Source organism: Vanacampus margaritifer, chromosome 1 (assembly GCF_051991255.1).
Source record: "Vanacampus margaritifer isolate UIUO_Vmar chromosome 1, RoL_Vmar_1.0, whole genome shotgun sequence".
In the NCBI taxonomy this organism is placed as follows: domain Eukaryota; kingdom Metazoa; phylum Chordata; class Actinopteri; order Syngnathiformes; family Syngnathidae; genus Vanacampus; species Vanacampus margaritifer.
Window position 1 is genome coordinate 21,679,495 of NC_135432.1, and position 16,063 is coordinate 21,695,557.

The 16,063-nt window shown below is 38.0% G+C and overlaps 2 protein-coding genes across 2 annotated transcripts in view; both read right to left on the bottom strand.

Moving 5' to 3' along the window:
- Nucleotides 1-1,588: 1,588 nt before the first annotated feature.
- On the bottom strand, nucleotides 1,589-11,586 carry slc15a1b (solute carrier family 15 member 1b). The gene is made up of 23 exons (XM_077583111.1): nucleotides 11,153-11,586; nucleotides 10,994-11,028; nucleotides 10,728-10,812; nucleotides 10,504-10,645; nucleotides 10,313-10,432; nucleotides 10,141-10,240; nucleotides 8,172-8,262; nucleotides 7,973-8,056; nucleotides 7,527-7,609; nucleotides 7,324-7,410; nucleotides 6,454-6,543; nucleotides 6,302-6,346; nucleotides 6,194-6,226; nucleotides 6,031-6,119; nucleotides 4,762-4,843; nucleotides 4,575-4,691; nucleotides 4,360-4,500; nucleotides 4,236-4,282; nucleotides 4,057-4,164; nucleotides 3,847-3,961; nucleotides 3,625-3,762; nucleotides 2,364-2,471; nucleotides 1,589-2,291 (listed from the first exon to the last, which is right to left on the bottom strand). The coding sequence occupies exons 1-23, from the start codon at nucleotides 11,157-11,159 to the stop codon at nucleotides 2,052-2,054; spliced, it is 2,187 nt and encodes a 728-aa protein (XP_077439237.1). The 5' UTR covers nucleotides 11,160-11,586; the 3' UTR covers nucleotides 1,589-2,051.
- Nucleotides 11,587-11,739: 153 nt separating this feature from the next.
- Nucleotides 11,740-16,063, bottom strand: part of LOC144062112 (dedicator of cytokinesis protein 9-like) — a 37,702-nt gene continuing 33,378 nt past the window's right edge. The window contains exons 50-52 of the mRNA XM_077583081.1: nucleotides 14,691-14,791; nucleotides 14,436-14,574; nucleotides 11,740-12,730 (exon numbers count right to left, since the gene is read on the bottom strand). Of these exons, the coding sequence (XP_077439207.1) occupies nucleotides 12,632-12,730; nucleotides 14,436-14,574; nucleotides 14,691-14,791 (339 nt within the window). The 3' untranslated portion in view covers nucleotides 11,740-12,631. The remainder of the gene's footprint in view (nucleotides 12,731-14,435; nucleotides 14,575-14,690; nucleotides 14,792-16,063) is intronic.

The following is a 16,063-nucleotide window of genomic DNA, read 5'->3' on the forward strand; positions in this document are numbered from 1 at the left end:
AGCAGCCCATCACATAATTATCATATATGAGTTTTTTTTTTTTTGCTGGTTTCTCCAAGCAAAATGGAGCCCACATTGTTTAATGTACATCACAAATGAGATATCAAGAAAAGCATCTCAACCAATTCATTTGACTTGTACATCTTTGCAAAATCCACATTTTTAAATGCCTGCAGATGCTGCAAGATGGCGTGGGGGGGGGGGGGTGTATCTGATGACGCTCCTCAACTCACTTTAAATCTCAGATAGTGGCTGAGCACAAAAAAAGCTAATTGGTGAGTTTTTCAGTAAATAACGGAGGACTCTAAAAAGAAACGCAAATTTGTGAATGGGTGAATGGAGAGAATATCTTGTGGAGTTCTCTGCACATGAGTGACAGTTGAGACCACACTCAATTATTTCTACAAACCTACGTATGACAAGCAGTATGTCGTTGGCACCAAAGAGAATGTTCTATTAAAGGAACGCAAACTTCAACCTTCTGATTGTCATCATCTATCATGGTAAATGTGCTGAGTGGCCCATCGTTCTTCCTCAGGGAAATAAATGCCTGATTACAGAGTCAGTTGACTCAGGGAAGCTGGCCCATTCAGACACTCATAAATTACATTTCTGAGTCCATAAACAAGGCCCATTTTGGAGTAGTGCTTGATCTCCATTTTGTAATGTGCCTGCTATGGGTCGTAAAAGCTCTTTTTTTGTGGAAACTCAATATGTATTCCTTTTATCTGTGAAATCACACCAGAACAACTGCACTGTGTTTGTAACATTAATTTACAAGACTCATAGGAATCACAATAATCATCATTAGTGATAATGAACGAATGTTGGTTTCAGGCATAGTGTAGGAATTGCGCATCAAAAATAGCGACGTGAAATGGTTTGTCGGGGCATGTGATGTCAATCATCAATTATGTGTATGGGAATTTCGCACCTGCTTGTGAAGTCGCCCTTTGCAGAAGGGGAATGCTGGATAATGGAGACTAAATTGACAAAGCCATCAAGTGTGCAATTTTGAAAGAAAAGATGAAGTGAGCAAAGGTTGCAGATATGAAGACACTGTTATACTTATTACTGTAGTGTGTCGTTATTTTATGGTGGGACGGGGGCTTCCAACTTCAAATTTGCCATTACCTCTCATGTAATGTTTATTAGCATAGTGCTTATTACCCTTTGTAATGTATCCTTCATTAGCCTCACACTAATTTACTATAAATGAATAATTGAAAACATTTAACTGGCCTCGGCATCAAAAGCATGAAACGCACAGTTGGGGAGCAGATATCATACAAGGCAACACTTTTGAAATAATCTAACAATTTAATCTGTAATAAAAAGAAAGCAAGTGCACTGGGAAAAAGAGACATTATTGCATTTTCCCCCATTTGTGCAATGCAAGATTTGTGTATTTGTTTTGGTATTTCTGTTTCCTTATATTTGAATATTCCATAATGTTGATGTATCCTTATTTTTTTGTATTCAATATTGTGTGTGTGTGTGTGTGTGTGTGCGTGTGTATGTGTTTTGGTCACGCACGGGGTATCAGTCAAACTCCACTTGCCATATCATCATATAAAAATGCAACACAAATCATTTTCAGGCTTTTTCTTAAAAAAAGAAGAAAAAACAGAATCTGTGTTTATCGGAAAAAAAATCAAGTCATCCTACTTGTACTAAAAAAAAAGACAATTGGAGAAAAGAAAACTCATTTGCCATGAACCAAAATCAGCCAATTACAACCATGCAATGCCTACAACCTCTTTTAACGGCACATTACAAACGAAAAGAAAAATGGCAATGAGAAATTGCTGCAACGCAGTGCAAAATAAGCCATTTTGATGGTGAATTTACAGTAACAGGACAACCAAGAATACACACAGTACACCTGCATGGAAACCTACCTCCTGCAAATCGCGAACCATGTTACCAATACACATTAAAGTCACTTTTGACATTCAATAAATGACAGGAAACACAAAACCAGCAACGTTTAAAAACAAAGAAGGTAAATACTGTGGGCCTGAGTCTCGGCTTTTTTTTTTTTTTTTTTTTTACAACTTGGTCTGTGTGAAGTCTTCCTTCTCATCCGAGCTGGAATCAGAACGATTTTCTTCATTGTGATGCTCAACTGAGTCCTTTCCATGCATGTTCTTCCACTTATCCTTGGGCTCCATCCCTCTGAACTGAGCTTCGATCTTGGCTGGGTCAATGTATGTGTAGAAGTAGGCGATGATGGCAAAGATGATGCACACCCCCACCAGCAAGGACGCAAAGAGAATGTACTCGGCCCACTGATGAATACAGTTATTATTATCATCGTTATCATCATCATTCTTTGTATTTCACCATTAGAAAGCACCCACCTGATCTTCGAGTGTTGCTGCCTCAGCAACAATGAGCACAATGATATTGCCGACAGCAACCGTTAACAGCCAACCGGCCTGCAGCACTGATTTCATGTTGCTGGGCGCCTGGGAAGAAGTTATGTACAGTTTGGACATAACTTATTTGAATAACAAAATATAGCATAAACTATCCCTATAACATATTGCAGTAAGCAAAGAGTAAAAAATAATGGGTGGATTGTTTTTGCTTCAGAGACAGTGGACAGGGGTAAACCATCAAGCACCAGAATGAAATAGGTGTCCAAGCTGGTCCAGCAATTTTATATAACACTAGGTGTAATGTAAAACATTTTTTTATTTTATTTTATTTTTTTTAAAACTTGGGCTGTTCCTAACAAATATACGGTGCTGTTGATGTTTGTCTTTTCTTTTAATTTAAGCCACAGTAACATTATGCACATTTTAAACATTTAATTCAGTGATTCTTCTGTCTACCACTAGAGGGAGCTCACATACCACTAGGGCAGTTATACCACAACATTTGACCAACAATCCTTCCTCTTCCTATTTGTCCTCACATTTAGTGTTTAGCACAAGCTTTGCCTTTACATTTTAATATTAGTTGTATGACCATGCAAGACTAATTAATGTAAACCCCCCCACGACCACCCCAAAAAAACTGTGATCCTAAATAGAGAGGAGGTGTATTATACAGGAGGCTTAAAGAGAAATTAAAATAATTCACATTTAAAATAATATATTTTTTGTTTATATATATATATATATATATTTGTGATTTGTAAATCATTTTATACACAACTCATACACAAAGTTAAGAGATTTAAAAGCAAAGTAAAGAAATTAAAAAAAATTGTTTACTAAAATTACTAAAAGCATGTACAGTGCAAGAACAAAACTTTTGAAAACATTACTTTAAAAATACTTTGAAAGCCCTTAATCAGAGGTATGGGGGAAAAAAACGTTTTTAAACTAGATTTAAAAGCATTTACATTTTATGGGCATGATTTGAATCTTTATTCAATATTATTCACTCTGATAATAAAGGATAACAGCAAATTGCTATACATAAGTACAGGGGAAAAAATGCTTTTTAAGGGGTATTTTTGGGAGCTTATTATACACAGGTGTGTGTTATTCATGGATTTTTTCAGTAAATCTATTTCCGTTGTCTAAATCCAAAAGAATTGGAGGTTTACCAGTGTCAAACTGTTGTTTTGATGCAATGTCGGATCTGTTTTCAAATGCATGCAAAAAATACCTGTGAGTAGGAGAACTCCAGGCCTGTAACAGAAAAGACAACTTCTCCTGCTGTGATGAGGAAGTACTGAGGAATCTGCCAGGCCATGTGAACCGAGTTTGGTTTGATGTCATTCACTTGACGGATTTCTTGTTCACACTGTTGAAACGCAAACAAATCGCACAAGCTTAGTGGAGAAGGCAGCTCTCCCTAGCACACGCGTGTCGCTAAATTTGTAGTTACATTTGGTCCAAATGTAAAAGTGGGCGGGATGATCAAGGTGTAAGAGCTGCCGAAGCCAAGATGCTGGTTGTAGACACACTGGTCTCCTGTAATGTTCTTGATCAGGAACTGTGCACTGATTGCGACAGGACAAAACGCAAGCGTCAGGGCATTTTTGGTTGATTTTCATGTATGAGCAGAAATAAATACAAAATAAAACTCCTCACGTACTTCCCTTGCGGTACTTGCAAATATGTTGACATGTTTGAAGCGGTAACATCCTTTAAATCCAGATTACCAATTGTTATGTTCAAAGTAGAGCCGAGGCCATTGAAAAATCTGCAGAAGGGGAACAAATGAGTTCCAACATATGACTATATTCCTACTCCACTTTGAAATCATTAGCTTGCCTTATAGCATTAGCACCCTGTTCTGGCTTGGCTGTGATGTCATCAAACTGTAGATAAGAGAATTTATATTTTAGATTGGAGTTACAGACAAACTTTCTTGGCCTCATCAGCTCATCCTTCTTACCACGACTGGCATGGGCAGAGCCTCATCCTGAAGGATCACGATAGTATTCCGAGAGCCGTCACTTAAACTGATGGGATAAATAGCGCCGGGGCCCAGTTCCAGGGAAAATGACTCATCAAAGGTCAGGTAGTCATTGTTGGCCTGATGAAGGGAAATTCATCAGTAGGTCAGGGGACTTATTTTTAGTGGATCATGTGGTCCGTGTGCTTAAATACCGTGAAAGCATCCAACTTAAGTGATTCGGATCCAGCCTTGATGTCTAATGGCTTGTTCAGCATGTTGAGAAACTTCACTTGGCCCTGAGTGTCCAATGGTAAGGTGGGCAGGGTTTCCTAAAAGAAGAGTGGGGAAAAAAGGTGTGAAATTTGTTACGGGCTTCCTGTTTTTGCAGGTGTCACGTACATCAATCTGGATCTGAACCAGGCCTGCGGCAACAAATGCCAAGGCGGCGAGAAACATCCCCACGGTCATCTTCTTCAATGGACTGCAATACAGGATGAAGAAATTCAATACACTGAAAGACATCACGCTTTTCCTGTTCATGGCCACGAACCAGCAAAGTGCATCACTCGTATACGTGAGGTCCTTCTTGTAGTACATTAAATAATCACTACTAGTTATACTTAACCTTTAAAGTCTCTTTAAAGTGAGAAGACTGCTAAATGTCAACATAGAATGATTGAAAAATTGCCAAGTAAATAAAATAAAGGCTTCAAAATCTTTTTTTTTTTTTTTTTTAAATCAAGCAATGGCCCACATGCTTGACTGTCAAGTCGTACTTTTATTTTCCCCTCCTTCTTGGTCTTCCACCTTTCTTTGTGTGACGTGCGAACACCCATAGTCAACAACACTTAACAACAGCACGTATGTGTAAAGGTGAAGCTCATGACTGGGTGAAACACTCTGGAACTTTATGTTCATATATATATATATATATATATATATATATATATATATATATATATATAGTATTTAGAAACAAATCTACTAATTTACTTTACAGGCCCTTTAAGTTCACTCGATAAACAGTTAAAATAACCCAACTTGGGTAAAAAAAAATTGACTGATTTACTACTTGGGTCAATTTGACCCAACATTATGGGCTGTTTTATACAGAACAACCGAATTTTTTAATCACTTAGTACAAAATGACCCAATAAATTTTTTTAAAAAAGGTATCTAATTTGGGAGGTGTGTTTTTTGTCCACTTTAGACACAAATTGGTCTATTTTTTTTACCCAATTGTTTAGTGTTTACTACATTTGCTTCATTTAGAACTTTTATTTAGGTACAGCATTTCTTTAACTTTAATTGAAACTCTATTTAAGTACAGGTTTTGTTTGTGTTTTTTTGTACTATTTTTCTAACGAGTATTTAAGTGCATGTTAATGTTCAAACTCTGCATCATGTTTCAGTGGCTTACAATAATATTAAATCTAATTATTAGGAATGAAATATTTGTCATGTTTTTGATGAAAACTTTCTTCTTTCTTAATCTTTAATGTTGGTAATGTTGGTTTCAAATTTTTGAGAACCACAGAGCTTGACCTTATCCGAGCTGACACGATTTAATGATGCTTCAAGGTTAGAAAAATGTTGACTGTATTTCTTATCAAGGTGAAAGGAGACTAGTGGAAGGCTAAAAGCAATCAACACGACTGCAAGACTCACGTGAAGTTTAACTTGCACTTGGAGATGAGCGGGTAGACCAAACTGTCCACGATCGGCACCAGAACCAGAATCAAGATGGGGTTGACCGTCTGGCAGGCCACAATGTCACTTGCTCAATTTGTCCAAAAAGATCCCAACGATGATTATTCGTAAAAGAGCTCACCTGCATCTGGTCAGGCTGGATAACAAGGACTCCCTATTGAAAACAGAAATGATCGTAAGCATTGATTTGGGAACTTTAGCGCAAGTGTTCTGATTACTCAAGACTTACAAAGTCACCGTCCATTGTAGTCGCCTGAAGGGTCCATCTTGATCCCTGTGGAGGAGATGCAACTTTTTTTTTATGCTTGCTCCCATGAAAGAGTCATCAATAAAAGAGTGAGATAGGGCGTGGTGGGAGGCGGGTGCAATTATTGTAGTCACCTGCTGGTCAAAGAGAGCCCAGAACATTGGTAGAGGGATGTAGAGGAACAGCACCTTAACCACCATCTTCACCTGGGCAATCAAAAGTTTCTACAACAACGAGCAGGAGAAGGAATGTTATTCTTGCTTGTAATGAGAAAGAATCAAAAAAAAATTTTTTTTAAACATCTAGGTGATTTTACACTGAGCAATATTATCGTCACAGAAGCCAAAGGACAAATTGATTGGCCTGTTTGGGTCAGGTGGTTCTTCCATCAAGTCAGAACGTTTAATGGGTGCAGTAGTACCTTGAGATATGAATTTGATTTGTTCTGTGGCCATGTTCATTATAACACAAAACGTGAAAAGAATGCATACGGATTAATTTGTTCCAACCAAAATTATTGCACTTAATACAAACATAGCAGTAATGACATGAAATCAAATGTAAGGAATGAAAAAGGTTTTTGCCACTTTTTGTGTGGTGTGTGCACCACCAGGCCACCTGGGGGCAATATGATCCATCCATCCATCCATTTTCTGTACTGATTATCCTCACTAGGGTCGTGGTCATGCTGGAGCCTATCCCAGATGACTTTGGGCCAGAGGTGAGGTACACCTGGACTGGTCCCCAGCCAACCAGCCAATAATTGTTCACTAACTGCCAAACTGCTGATTGTTGTGAAGTGTGTGAGTGAGTCATTCTATACTGCTTATAGTCAGGAGGGGGCGTATTTGCATATTTTTTTATGGATTGAACTCTAGTGCATAAGCAGAGTCATTTGTCTTCACTCAGTTTTTTTTTTTTGGTATTTGCAGTTTGGCTGTCACACACATTGTCTGGGAGTTTTATGATTTCATGTGTTTTAAGTGTGAATATTCAGATCTTACCTCATATCTTTCTTCAGCCCAGTCCATCCAGTGCGCTCTTTTTGGGTATGTTGGATGACGATGCCTGAAGCGGTTACTGATAGCAAACTGCAGTAGAGGAAAACAATTCCATGAAAATGTGTTGTGTACATTTAAAGAGAGAGAGAGCGTTTTTTTTTTTTAGTTGAACCGTCAAAAGTTATGTTTTTGGTAGACGCACATACCCCAATGCATCTGCAGACTTTCACTATGATGTTCCCCTGAGGAGCCGTCTTATTGTACATTCCACTTCCCAAAATGAACACAACTGCATATAGACAGACACACATGCAATAATAATAATAAACAGAAGAATTGGCACTGAGGCACTGTTGAAAAAGTTATACACAATCGTTTCTCATATTGTGGGGTCAAAAAGGTCAAATTTAATATTTACAGTTTTGAGGAGAAAATCAGTTGAAAAATATTATCAGCACCTAAAAGGAAATCCCCCCCACTAACTTTTGACCCCAGTGAATTTCAAACTATAGCTGGTCCGCTCTCTGAAAAAAAAAGAAAAGAGCAGCCAAATGCCTTCTTGTTTTGGTTGTATTTAAAGGATGAGCTGAAAATTGTGAGCATTTTTTTTCTTCTTAACATGGTCAAGCAGAGCAAATGGATGGGTTCTTACTCAGAGCGACCACCATGAGGGCTGCGGGCACACCAAAAGCCAGCGGATAACATTTCTGCTGGCTGTTGATGCCACACTCCTGAGCTAGAATGCAACACACACAATAAACACGTTTACGGCTGTCCATTCGACAACTTCATTTATACAGTACATTCTTTATTATTATTATTATTATTATTATTATTATGTCCAGTCATACCTCTGAGGATGGGGGTAATGACCGTGGATAGCAGACTGCCTGCATTGATTGACAGGTAGAAAATGGAAAAAAAGGTGCTTCTCTGCTTCTCCTGTTGGAGACAAGATGTTCAAAAGTGCTCTTATGCAACATGTAGTAATCTTTGTACTTGGCCTTAGACAATAATCTCAAGACAATGAGACAGAGGTTCCTATTGGTAATAAACAACTCAGCAAGAATATTCTGAGAAGTATCAGATAAGTGAGTTAACGAGATAATAGTCATAGCCGGCCTTGGTCAAAACATGTGTACATAGCTGGAAGCGTGTCAGAGGTGTTATCATAACATGTTGGCAACAGTATACGGGAATATGATTTTTTTTTTTTATCAAAGGACAATTTAAATGGATTTAGTTAATCATTCAATAGAAATTCTGCAATCAAATTCAGTCAGGAGTGACAACAGTTTGAGTGTTCAGACCAGAGGTGTCAAGGTCATTAAACTAAAGTCTGTTTAGCCACAAATGAAGTTCAGATGTTATAGTAGGCTTTTCCTGACATCTTTTTTTTTTCTTTTCGTTTTAGCAGAGGCCTGAATGTTTTGCAGTTCCAGATGAAGAAAAACAGCCCCAATGTAAAGACGAGGCTTCACTGTAGGCTAGTTATGTTGTTCTTTTGGTGATGTTGTATGTGCACTAGTGTTAATTTGATCAGACATTTTAAAAATTGTATTTAGTCAACTTTTAGTCGATTATAAATCTAGCATTTTAGTCCAAGAAAAATTTGTATTTGTCTAGTTTTAGTCAACAAAAACTGTCAACATTTTAGTCTGGTTTTAGTCAGGACAATCATTTTACCCCTGTACTGTATATATATTTTTTTGCCAGCAGATAATGTTGAACATTTCGGATATAAAACTATTTCACATAAAATTTTCTCTCATCTTTTTGATGAAAAACAACTTTTTACAAGTGGTTACTAGGGCTTCATGCTATGAGCTAGTAAGTTAGCCAGCATTAGTTAGCGGTAGAGTTGCCACTCGTCCTGTTTTTCCCAGAATTGTTTGTTTGTTTTTTTACCAGCTGTCCTGGGGAAATAAAAATCTCCCCCTGGACACAATTTGTCAAGTTTTTTTTAGGAAGAATGTCAAAGCTAATTTGATTTCCTAAATTCTGTAGTATGAAAATGTCCCCTGTGCTACTGTGGAACGCTTTGTTACTGGGCGTGCCGCCGCTGACAAAGTTCTGTTGGTGTATTTTGGATTACCTCTGCCACCGTTTGAGCTATCTGAAAAATTCCAACGGTGTTTGAGCGCTAAGAGGGATTTTTGCCCATTCATCTTTAGCGACGAGCTCTTCTTCTCATCACCCTGATCTTTAGTTCCTTTCACAGATTTTCAACTGAATTCAAGTCTGGACTGTCTGAGCTACTGCAAAACATTCATATTTTCGTCCGCTAACCATTTCTTAACCACTTTTGCTGTGTGTTTTGGGATTTTGTCGGGGGTAAGAATAATTTTGGGCTTGACTGTTAAGTGCCCGAGCTTGGTCAGGTGTCTCTTTGTTAGCGGTTGGATTAACATTATTGTTGGAACGTCATAGCCGTTGGATTAATGTTACGTTATAACTATAATTTACGTTTTGTTTTGTTTTTTACATTTCACCGTGAATCCACCTCCTGTCTGTCTCATGTGTTTGTGCATGTTGTACTTGTTAGCTGCAGATTTGAACGATGGTGTGTCACTATGTCACATGACTATCCGACAGTGACAGATTAGCACAGACAGCCTTTTACAAAATCATATAATTTTCGTCTCGTTGTTGTTCAAGAACTAACTACGATTATAGTCCAGTTTTTATTAAGTGAAGTACATTTTTGTCTCGTCTTCATTACGAAAATACATATCTTACTGATTTAGTCCCAGCTATTGTTTATTAATGAGGGTTTTAGTCTAATCTGCATATATTTTTGGAATAATGGCCAAAATTTACCTGATGGTCTTCAAACTGGTCTCCACCAAAGGCTGCAACACAAGGTTTGATGCCTCCAGTTCCCAGGGCTATAAGAAGCAGCCCCACCATGGACAGAACTCTGAGATAAGAATGCCGACGCTCAAGTTTCATGTATTTCAAAACTTGTACAACACGGTGCCCGAGTGCTTACACGTGGAAGGCCATGTTGTCCGGGGTTCCGTCGTAGTTGGTGTCTGTGATGTCATGGATAGCGCTGACCGCCAAGACCACCTGCCCCAAGGCGTACACAATGGACAGGTACACGATAGTCCTGCATGGAGGGAAGCGTGTTATAAACCCTCGCGTTCCGATTGCGATCGGATGAAGTGGCGTGAGACCCACTTGAATTTGCCCAGCCACGAATCGGCCACTATGGCGCCCAGGATTGGCGTCAGGTAACAGAGGGCAACAAAGGTATGGTAGATGGTGGTGGCAAAGTCATCATCCCACCTCAGGAAGTATTTAAAGTAAAGCACCAGCACAGCTGCAAGCAAGGAAAGGAAAGACGGTTCAAAATGATTTTATAACACAGACGAGATTCATTATCTGTCAACAAAGATACTCACTTCGCATGCCATAATACGAGAACCGCTCACAGAACTCATTGACCACAATAAAAAAGATGCTAATTGGGAAGCCACACACCAAAGCCTGTAAGAGATGACATTTATATTGCTATTTGCCCGTCAGTAGTGCCAGGCGTGCTTATAGTAGAGAAAACAAGCGCTCGTTTGTCCTCTTGAGTTCTTAACATATGACAAATATGGATTATGAATATTTTTACAATGTATATATTTGCTCAACATTTGAAAAAAAATAAGATAGTACTTACATTTTTTGACTTGGACTTCCCCATTTCACCTGTCTCTGTTTAAAAAAAAAAAGAGTTAAGTTTTTAAGTTTTAAAGTAAAATATCAGTGCACATTCATTTTACTCATTTAAAAGTACTGTGTAATAAGACAGTGACCATTTAAGTCAGCCTAACCTTACCTCCCATGGCTGTATGCGTACGGTGAGATTTCGTCCCCGCGGTGCTCAAATCACTTCATAAATGAAGTCTGAAAACTTGAAGCAGGCAAGGTGAGCTTTTATAACCTCCCATCTGGCAATAGATCTGAAGTGCAAGTCACAAACTGAAAATGCACGTGGATGAGCCGTGTATGCTCGTTATCAAGGCTAAATGTGCAGATAAGGTGGGTTATATTACTGGCCCTTCATTCACAGTACCAATGTGCAAGCACGTAACGTCTGCATGTGTGTAATGTACATGTACGTTTGTGCGTTACGTTACCTGACATAGTCCATCAAGTGGTAAGAAAGGGGCTTTTACACTGATAATGCAACTTTATTTTAATTGTTACAGATGTAGAGTTTAAGTTGTGTGGGAGCCAATGGGGTGGCTAAGCTGTAATAAATCCAGAAAAAAAGAAGGGAAAAAAACATCTGCGGGGTTACTAATACATGTTCAACCTCTAAAAACAGCAGAGTTCCACAAAACTGAATCTTACATTTGACTTCCTGTTGTCATTCTGTGTCTGCTCTACTCAATGCTGATTCATACTTTACAATGAATAGAATCATATTTGATAAACACTTTATTAGGGCTTTAAAATGCATTTTTTCCAAATGTAATGTCCCACATAATACAAGGCATCATCAACTAGACAGAAACAAACGTTCCCATGACGAGCCATCACATAAACTCTTGTGTAGCAAAAGTTTTTGGCAAGTGTGTTTATCCCTGCAGTTGTGTGCCGTGACGATAAAAGTATTGCACGTGTTCGATACACAAAACAAGTACAGTGATGGCTTGAGATACAAGTTTTGTTCCGTGACCACGTTGTACCTCAAAAGACAAATATAATGTGTTTTTAATAAGACATAGCACTCTTTAATCGGTTCAGAGGACATTGTGCTGGTGAGCAGTATGGAGATGGTCACTTAGTAAATCTCAGTAATATTAGTCAATCTTCACTGAGGAGAAAGAAAATATGCCCATGAGTATTGTTATATAATCTATGTGTTGCTCGCAAGTCAAAGCAAAAAAATAAAAAACGCTGCCAAACAATGACTTGTATCTCAAAAAACGTGTAAGTCAGGTCATTCGTATCTCAAGGCATCACAGTATTTATTTGGCTTGTGACTTGTGAGTAATGGCACATTGTAGAAATACACACTAGATGGATGCATGGATGTATGCAAGAGTTCTGAAATCTGTGCTATACATGATGATTCATACTTAAAGGTGGCAGACCGATGGAAATGTAAAAACTTGAATGTCAATAATAATTCACGGTCGTCTCCATGGGAAACAAGAAGACACGCACCTACTGACCACAGCAGGAGAGCGCAGCAGAAACAAATAAGGGCGGTTGCTGGTATTGTGCACCAGCAATTTAAGTGGAAAGGTGACTGAATCTCAAATGACAATAATTAGACAGCCTGGAGTCTGATGTTAAAATGTCCATATCACAACATGGCAGCGCTGTTGGGTGTGCCACTAATGGTGCTGAAAATGCCCATTGAGTCTGACAAAGAGGCCCTGGTGACATCACTCACTGGGTTGATCTGGAAGAAAGAATTCACGTTTAAAGATGAGAACGTTTGTTAGTTTTTCAAGAAGACAATGTGGTTTAATTTGTTCCATGACCATTCTCATGACTAAAACACTCCCATTTCGGATTATCACTCCCCATTGAAATGAATGGAAATGTCATTAATTCGTTCCAGCCATGTTTGTGCTCTCATTGCGGTTGCATAAAGCAGTGGTTCTCAAGTAGGGGTACGTGTACCCCTGGGGGTACGTGATGGCACTCCAGGCGGTACGTGAGATTTTAAAATATATTTTAAAAGTATATGTACATATTTCAGAAAGGTACAAGTTCATAAAATTAATTTTAGATTCAGTTGGCTATTCATTTTAGGTGTCCTAAAAACCCAGCATCTCCCTCATACCAGAATGGTTCGACACAACTTGCCATATGCCACCTAGAATCATCTGTCAATCACTTGAAAACTTTATTTAAAATTCAGTTAATTATTTATTTTTGAGAACAGAGCTTATGATCCCAAAATATGATACTTAATATTACGTTGTATGTTTATTAATATGTACTGTCCCCGATACAAATAAATAATAGTTGATAAAAATGTGTATGTGCACAAATCTTTATTTATAATTAAATGATTTATTTATTTATTTTAAATGTATGGTAGCTTTTTATTTCCAAATAGTCCAAGAGACCACGTAAATACAAATAGAGTTCCAAAGTTTAATAAAGCAGACAATGATGGCACAGCACTCGGTTTTAAGCCCCCCCCCCCCCCCCCCCCTCAATAATAACAAATGCGCTGGTTAGGGGGTACTGGGTTGAAAAAATATATTTACGGTATATTCCACAGGGGTTTTATGCCACTGAAAAAAGGTTGAGATCCACTGGCCTAAAAGGTAATAACATCAACACATTAGTTAATTGTTAGGCCATAGCCTGCGTGGGTTTTCTCCGGGTGCTCCGGTCTCCTCCCATATTCCAAAGACAAGCATGGCCAGTTAATTGAGCGCTCTGAATTGTCCCTAAGTGTAATTTTGAGTGTAGATGGTTTGTCTCAGTGTGCCCTGCGTTGATTGGAAACCAGTTCAGGGTGTACCCCACCTACTGCCTGAAGCCAGCTTGGAAAGGCTCCAGTGACCCTTTTGAGGAATAAGTGGTCAAGAAAATGGATGGAAGCATTTTACAACGACATACTGTAGTTGTGTATTTACAGGAATTTATTGGCAATTCCTGTAAATTACGTAGAATACAAGAAACGGTTGTAAAACTAAATTACTGTGAATTGCTGTAAAAGTAAATACAGCAAGTAACTGTAATTTATATACAGTAAATACTTTTTTTTAAAATACAGTATTGTACTGAGATTTTACAAGAATTAGCTGGCAACCTTTTTGCCAGTTATTTCTTGTAAATTCTACAGTCAATTCGTTACAGTGTATTAATTATTGTGAAGTGAGATGAGCTTTATGGCAAACCTAAAAAAAAAGAAGAGCTGATCAAGGGCTCGTATCTTGAAAAACTCGTAAGTAGGATCACTTGTATCTCAAGGCAACATTGTTATACTGTATAGTATTTTTAGATAAGAGCATACACAGTACATTCAGCCATACTGTGTTCTCAAATAATTTTCAGTCTCTATTCTGCTGTAAATAAAAATAAATATGTACCACCAGCGGCATCACATCATCTAAATGACTCTCCACCATTACCATCCTGATTACCTGCTCATGCATGATGTTTGACAGCTCCCGGGTCAGATCCCGGTAGTTGGCCTTCATTTCATCATGATACTCCTGCTGATCCTCTTTAATCAAGCGCTCATTCACACCCAGTGCCTGGCCGCAGGCCTCTGCAAAATGCCTGCCAAAGCACGGCCTAAACTTTAAGTGCCAATTGAAAGCGACCATAAATCTATTCACAATGAAAGATATAAAAGAAGGTAATTGCATATGGGGATGATGTGCTTCTGTACCTACCTGAAGACCTCTTTGAGCTGTTTGACCTTATTGTCTGGATATTTCTTGGCACAAGTGTCATCTAAGAAGGCTCTGGCATAAGCAAGAGGACCAGCATTGACCTGGGGAAGACATTGTTGGACATTACAATACATATCATTTTTACTACTTTTTTTTTTTTTTTTTTTTTGCTGACGCTATCATGCTGTACTGTTTTATTTTTTTCAAGCACATTTAAAGTCACAAACTCCCCAGAGTCAAATTAGATCGATTTGGACTGCAATATGAAAACTAAATGTCATTCTTTCACCCTGAAATTTGAAGAATTTAACTATTGCTATAGTGGCATTCTTTTATCCAGGTGCAACAAATTCTGTGTACATTAGTGAAATAGATTTTAGTTTCACTAGTGCGTGTTCAAATCAAGAGATATGGTGCTCAAGGAGGGAATCTTCTAATTGCATTTTTGTTATGCAACAATGGTTGACAGTGTAAGGAGCTTGAAAAAGTCCCGTGAACTGTTTGTATTTTCCGCCACATTTGCGGAAACAAGCACCTGTTAGTATTTGAAATGGGGAATTGCAAAACAGTGAATAAGTAAATCATCTTAAGAATTATCTAACATATTGAATGCTAAAAATGACTGATAATGGTGTAAAAGCTGAAAAGTACACTCTTCTATTTCACGAAACATTAAAGGATTAATCATCTTTTTAATATCAGAGAGGCCTTGAATGCATTTTGAAAATATCTCCCATTTAAAATTTAATATAGACAATTCATATGAGGATATTCTTCATCGGCATCAAAATTAACCTGTAAAATACTGTGTGCATGGAAACTAAACAGTAAGAATTAATTAACTACTTGTCTTATAACAACCAGTGGTTAAGTGACAACCAAAGTTGTGTGTGAGAAAACAGAAACTTTCTAAAGTCTATTGTTTGTAAACCAGCACATAGGTCCTTTATGCTTCATCTGTCCACCCACTCCATGCTGAGCCCAGCTGTACTTTTTTTTTTTTTAATTGAGGGAAAATACATAATAACGTTTCTTCTATCTCCTCAATATCTGACGTAAAGTTGGGCGTTGTGAAGTGCGCACTTCGAGATCGCCTTCCACCCCTGATTGTACATCGTCTGTGACACCCCACAACTTAGATTAGTCTACTTCCTGAAACCACATTATCAGGTACGCCGGTGGCGTGTAAAAGAAAACCCTTGGCCCGTACTGAAATATTTGTTTGCCATCTCATTATTTTCCATAGCTTCCGATTTTAAATTCACTTTGTTGATAAATATACACCCCATTCAAAATGAGTCATGGAAATGTTTTGTTTTCGTTTAAAAAAAAAAATCTGTTATTTTTTGATTGAGAATAACAAATTAATATTT

Coding starts and splice junctions, on each gene's coding strand:
- slc15a1b (XM_077583111.1), bottom strand. Junction 6,120..6,193: donor TCCAGCCTGACCAGATGCAG/GTGAGCTCTTTT, acceptor GTGGCCTGCCAG/ACGGTCAACCCCATCTTGAT. Junction 3,763..3,846: donor CTTTTACATTTGGACCAAAT/GTAACTACAAAT, acceptor GCGTTTCAACAG/TGTGAACAAGAAATCCGTCA.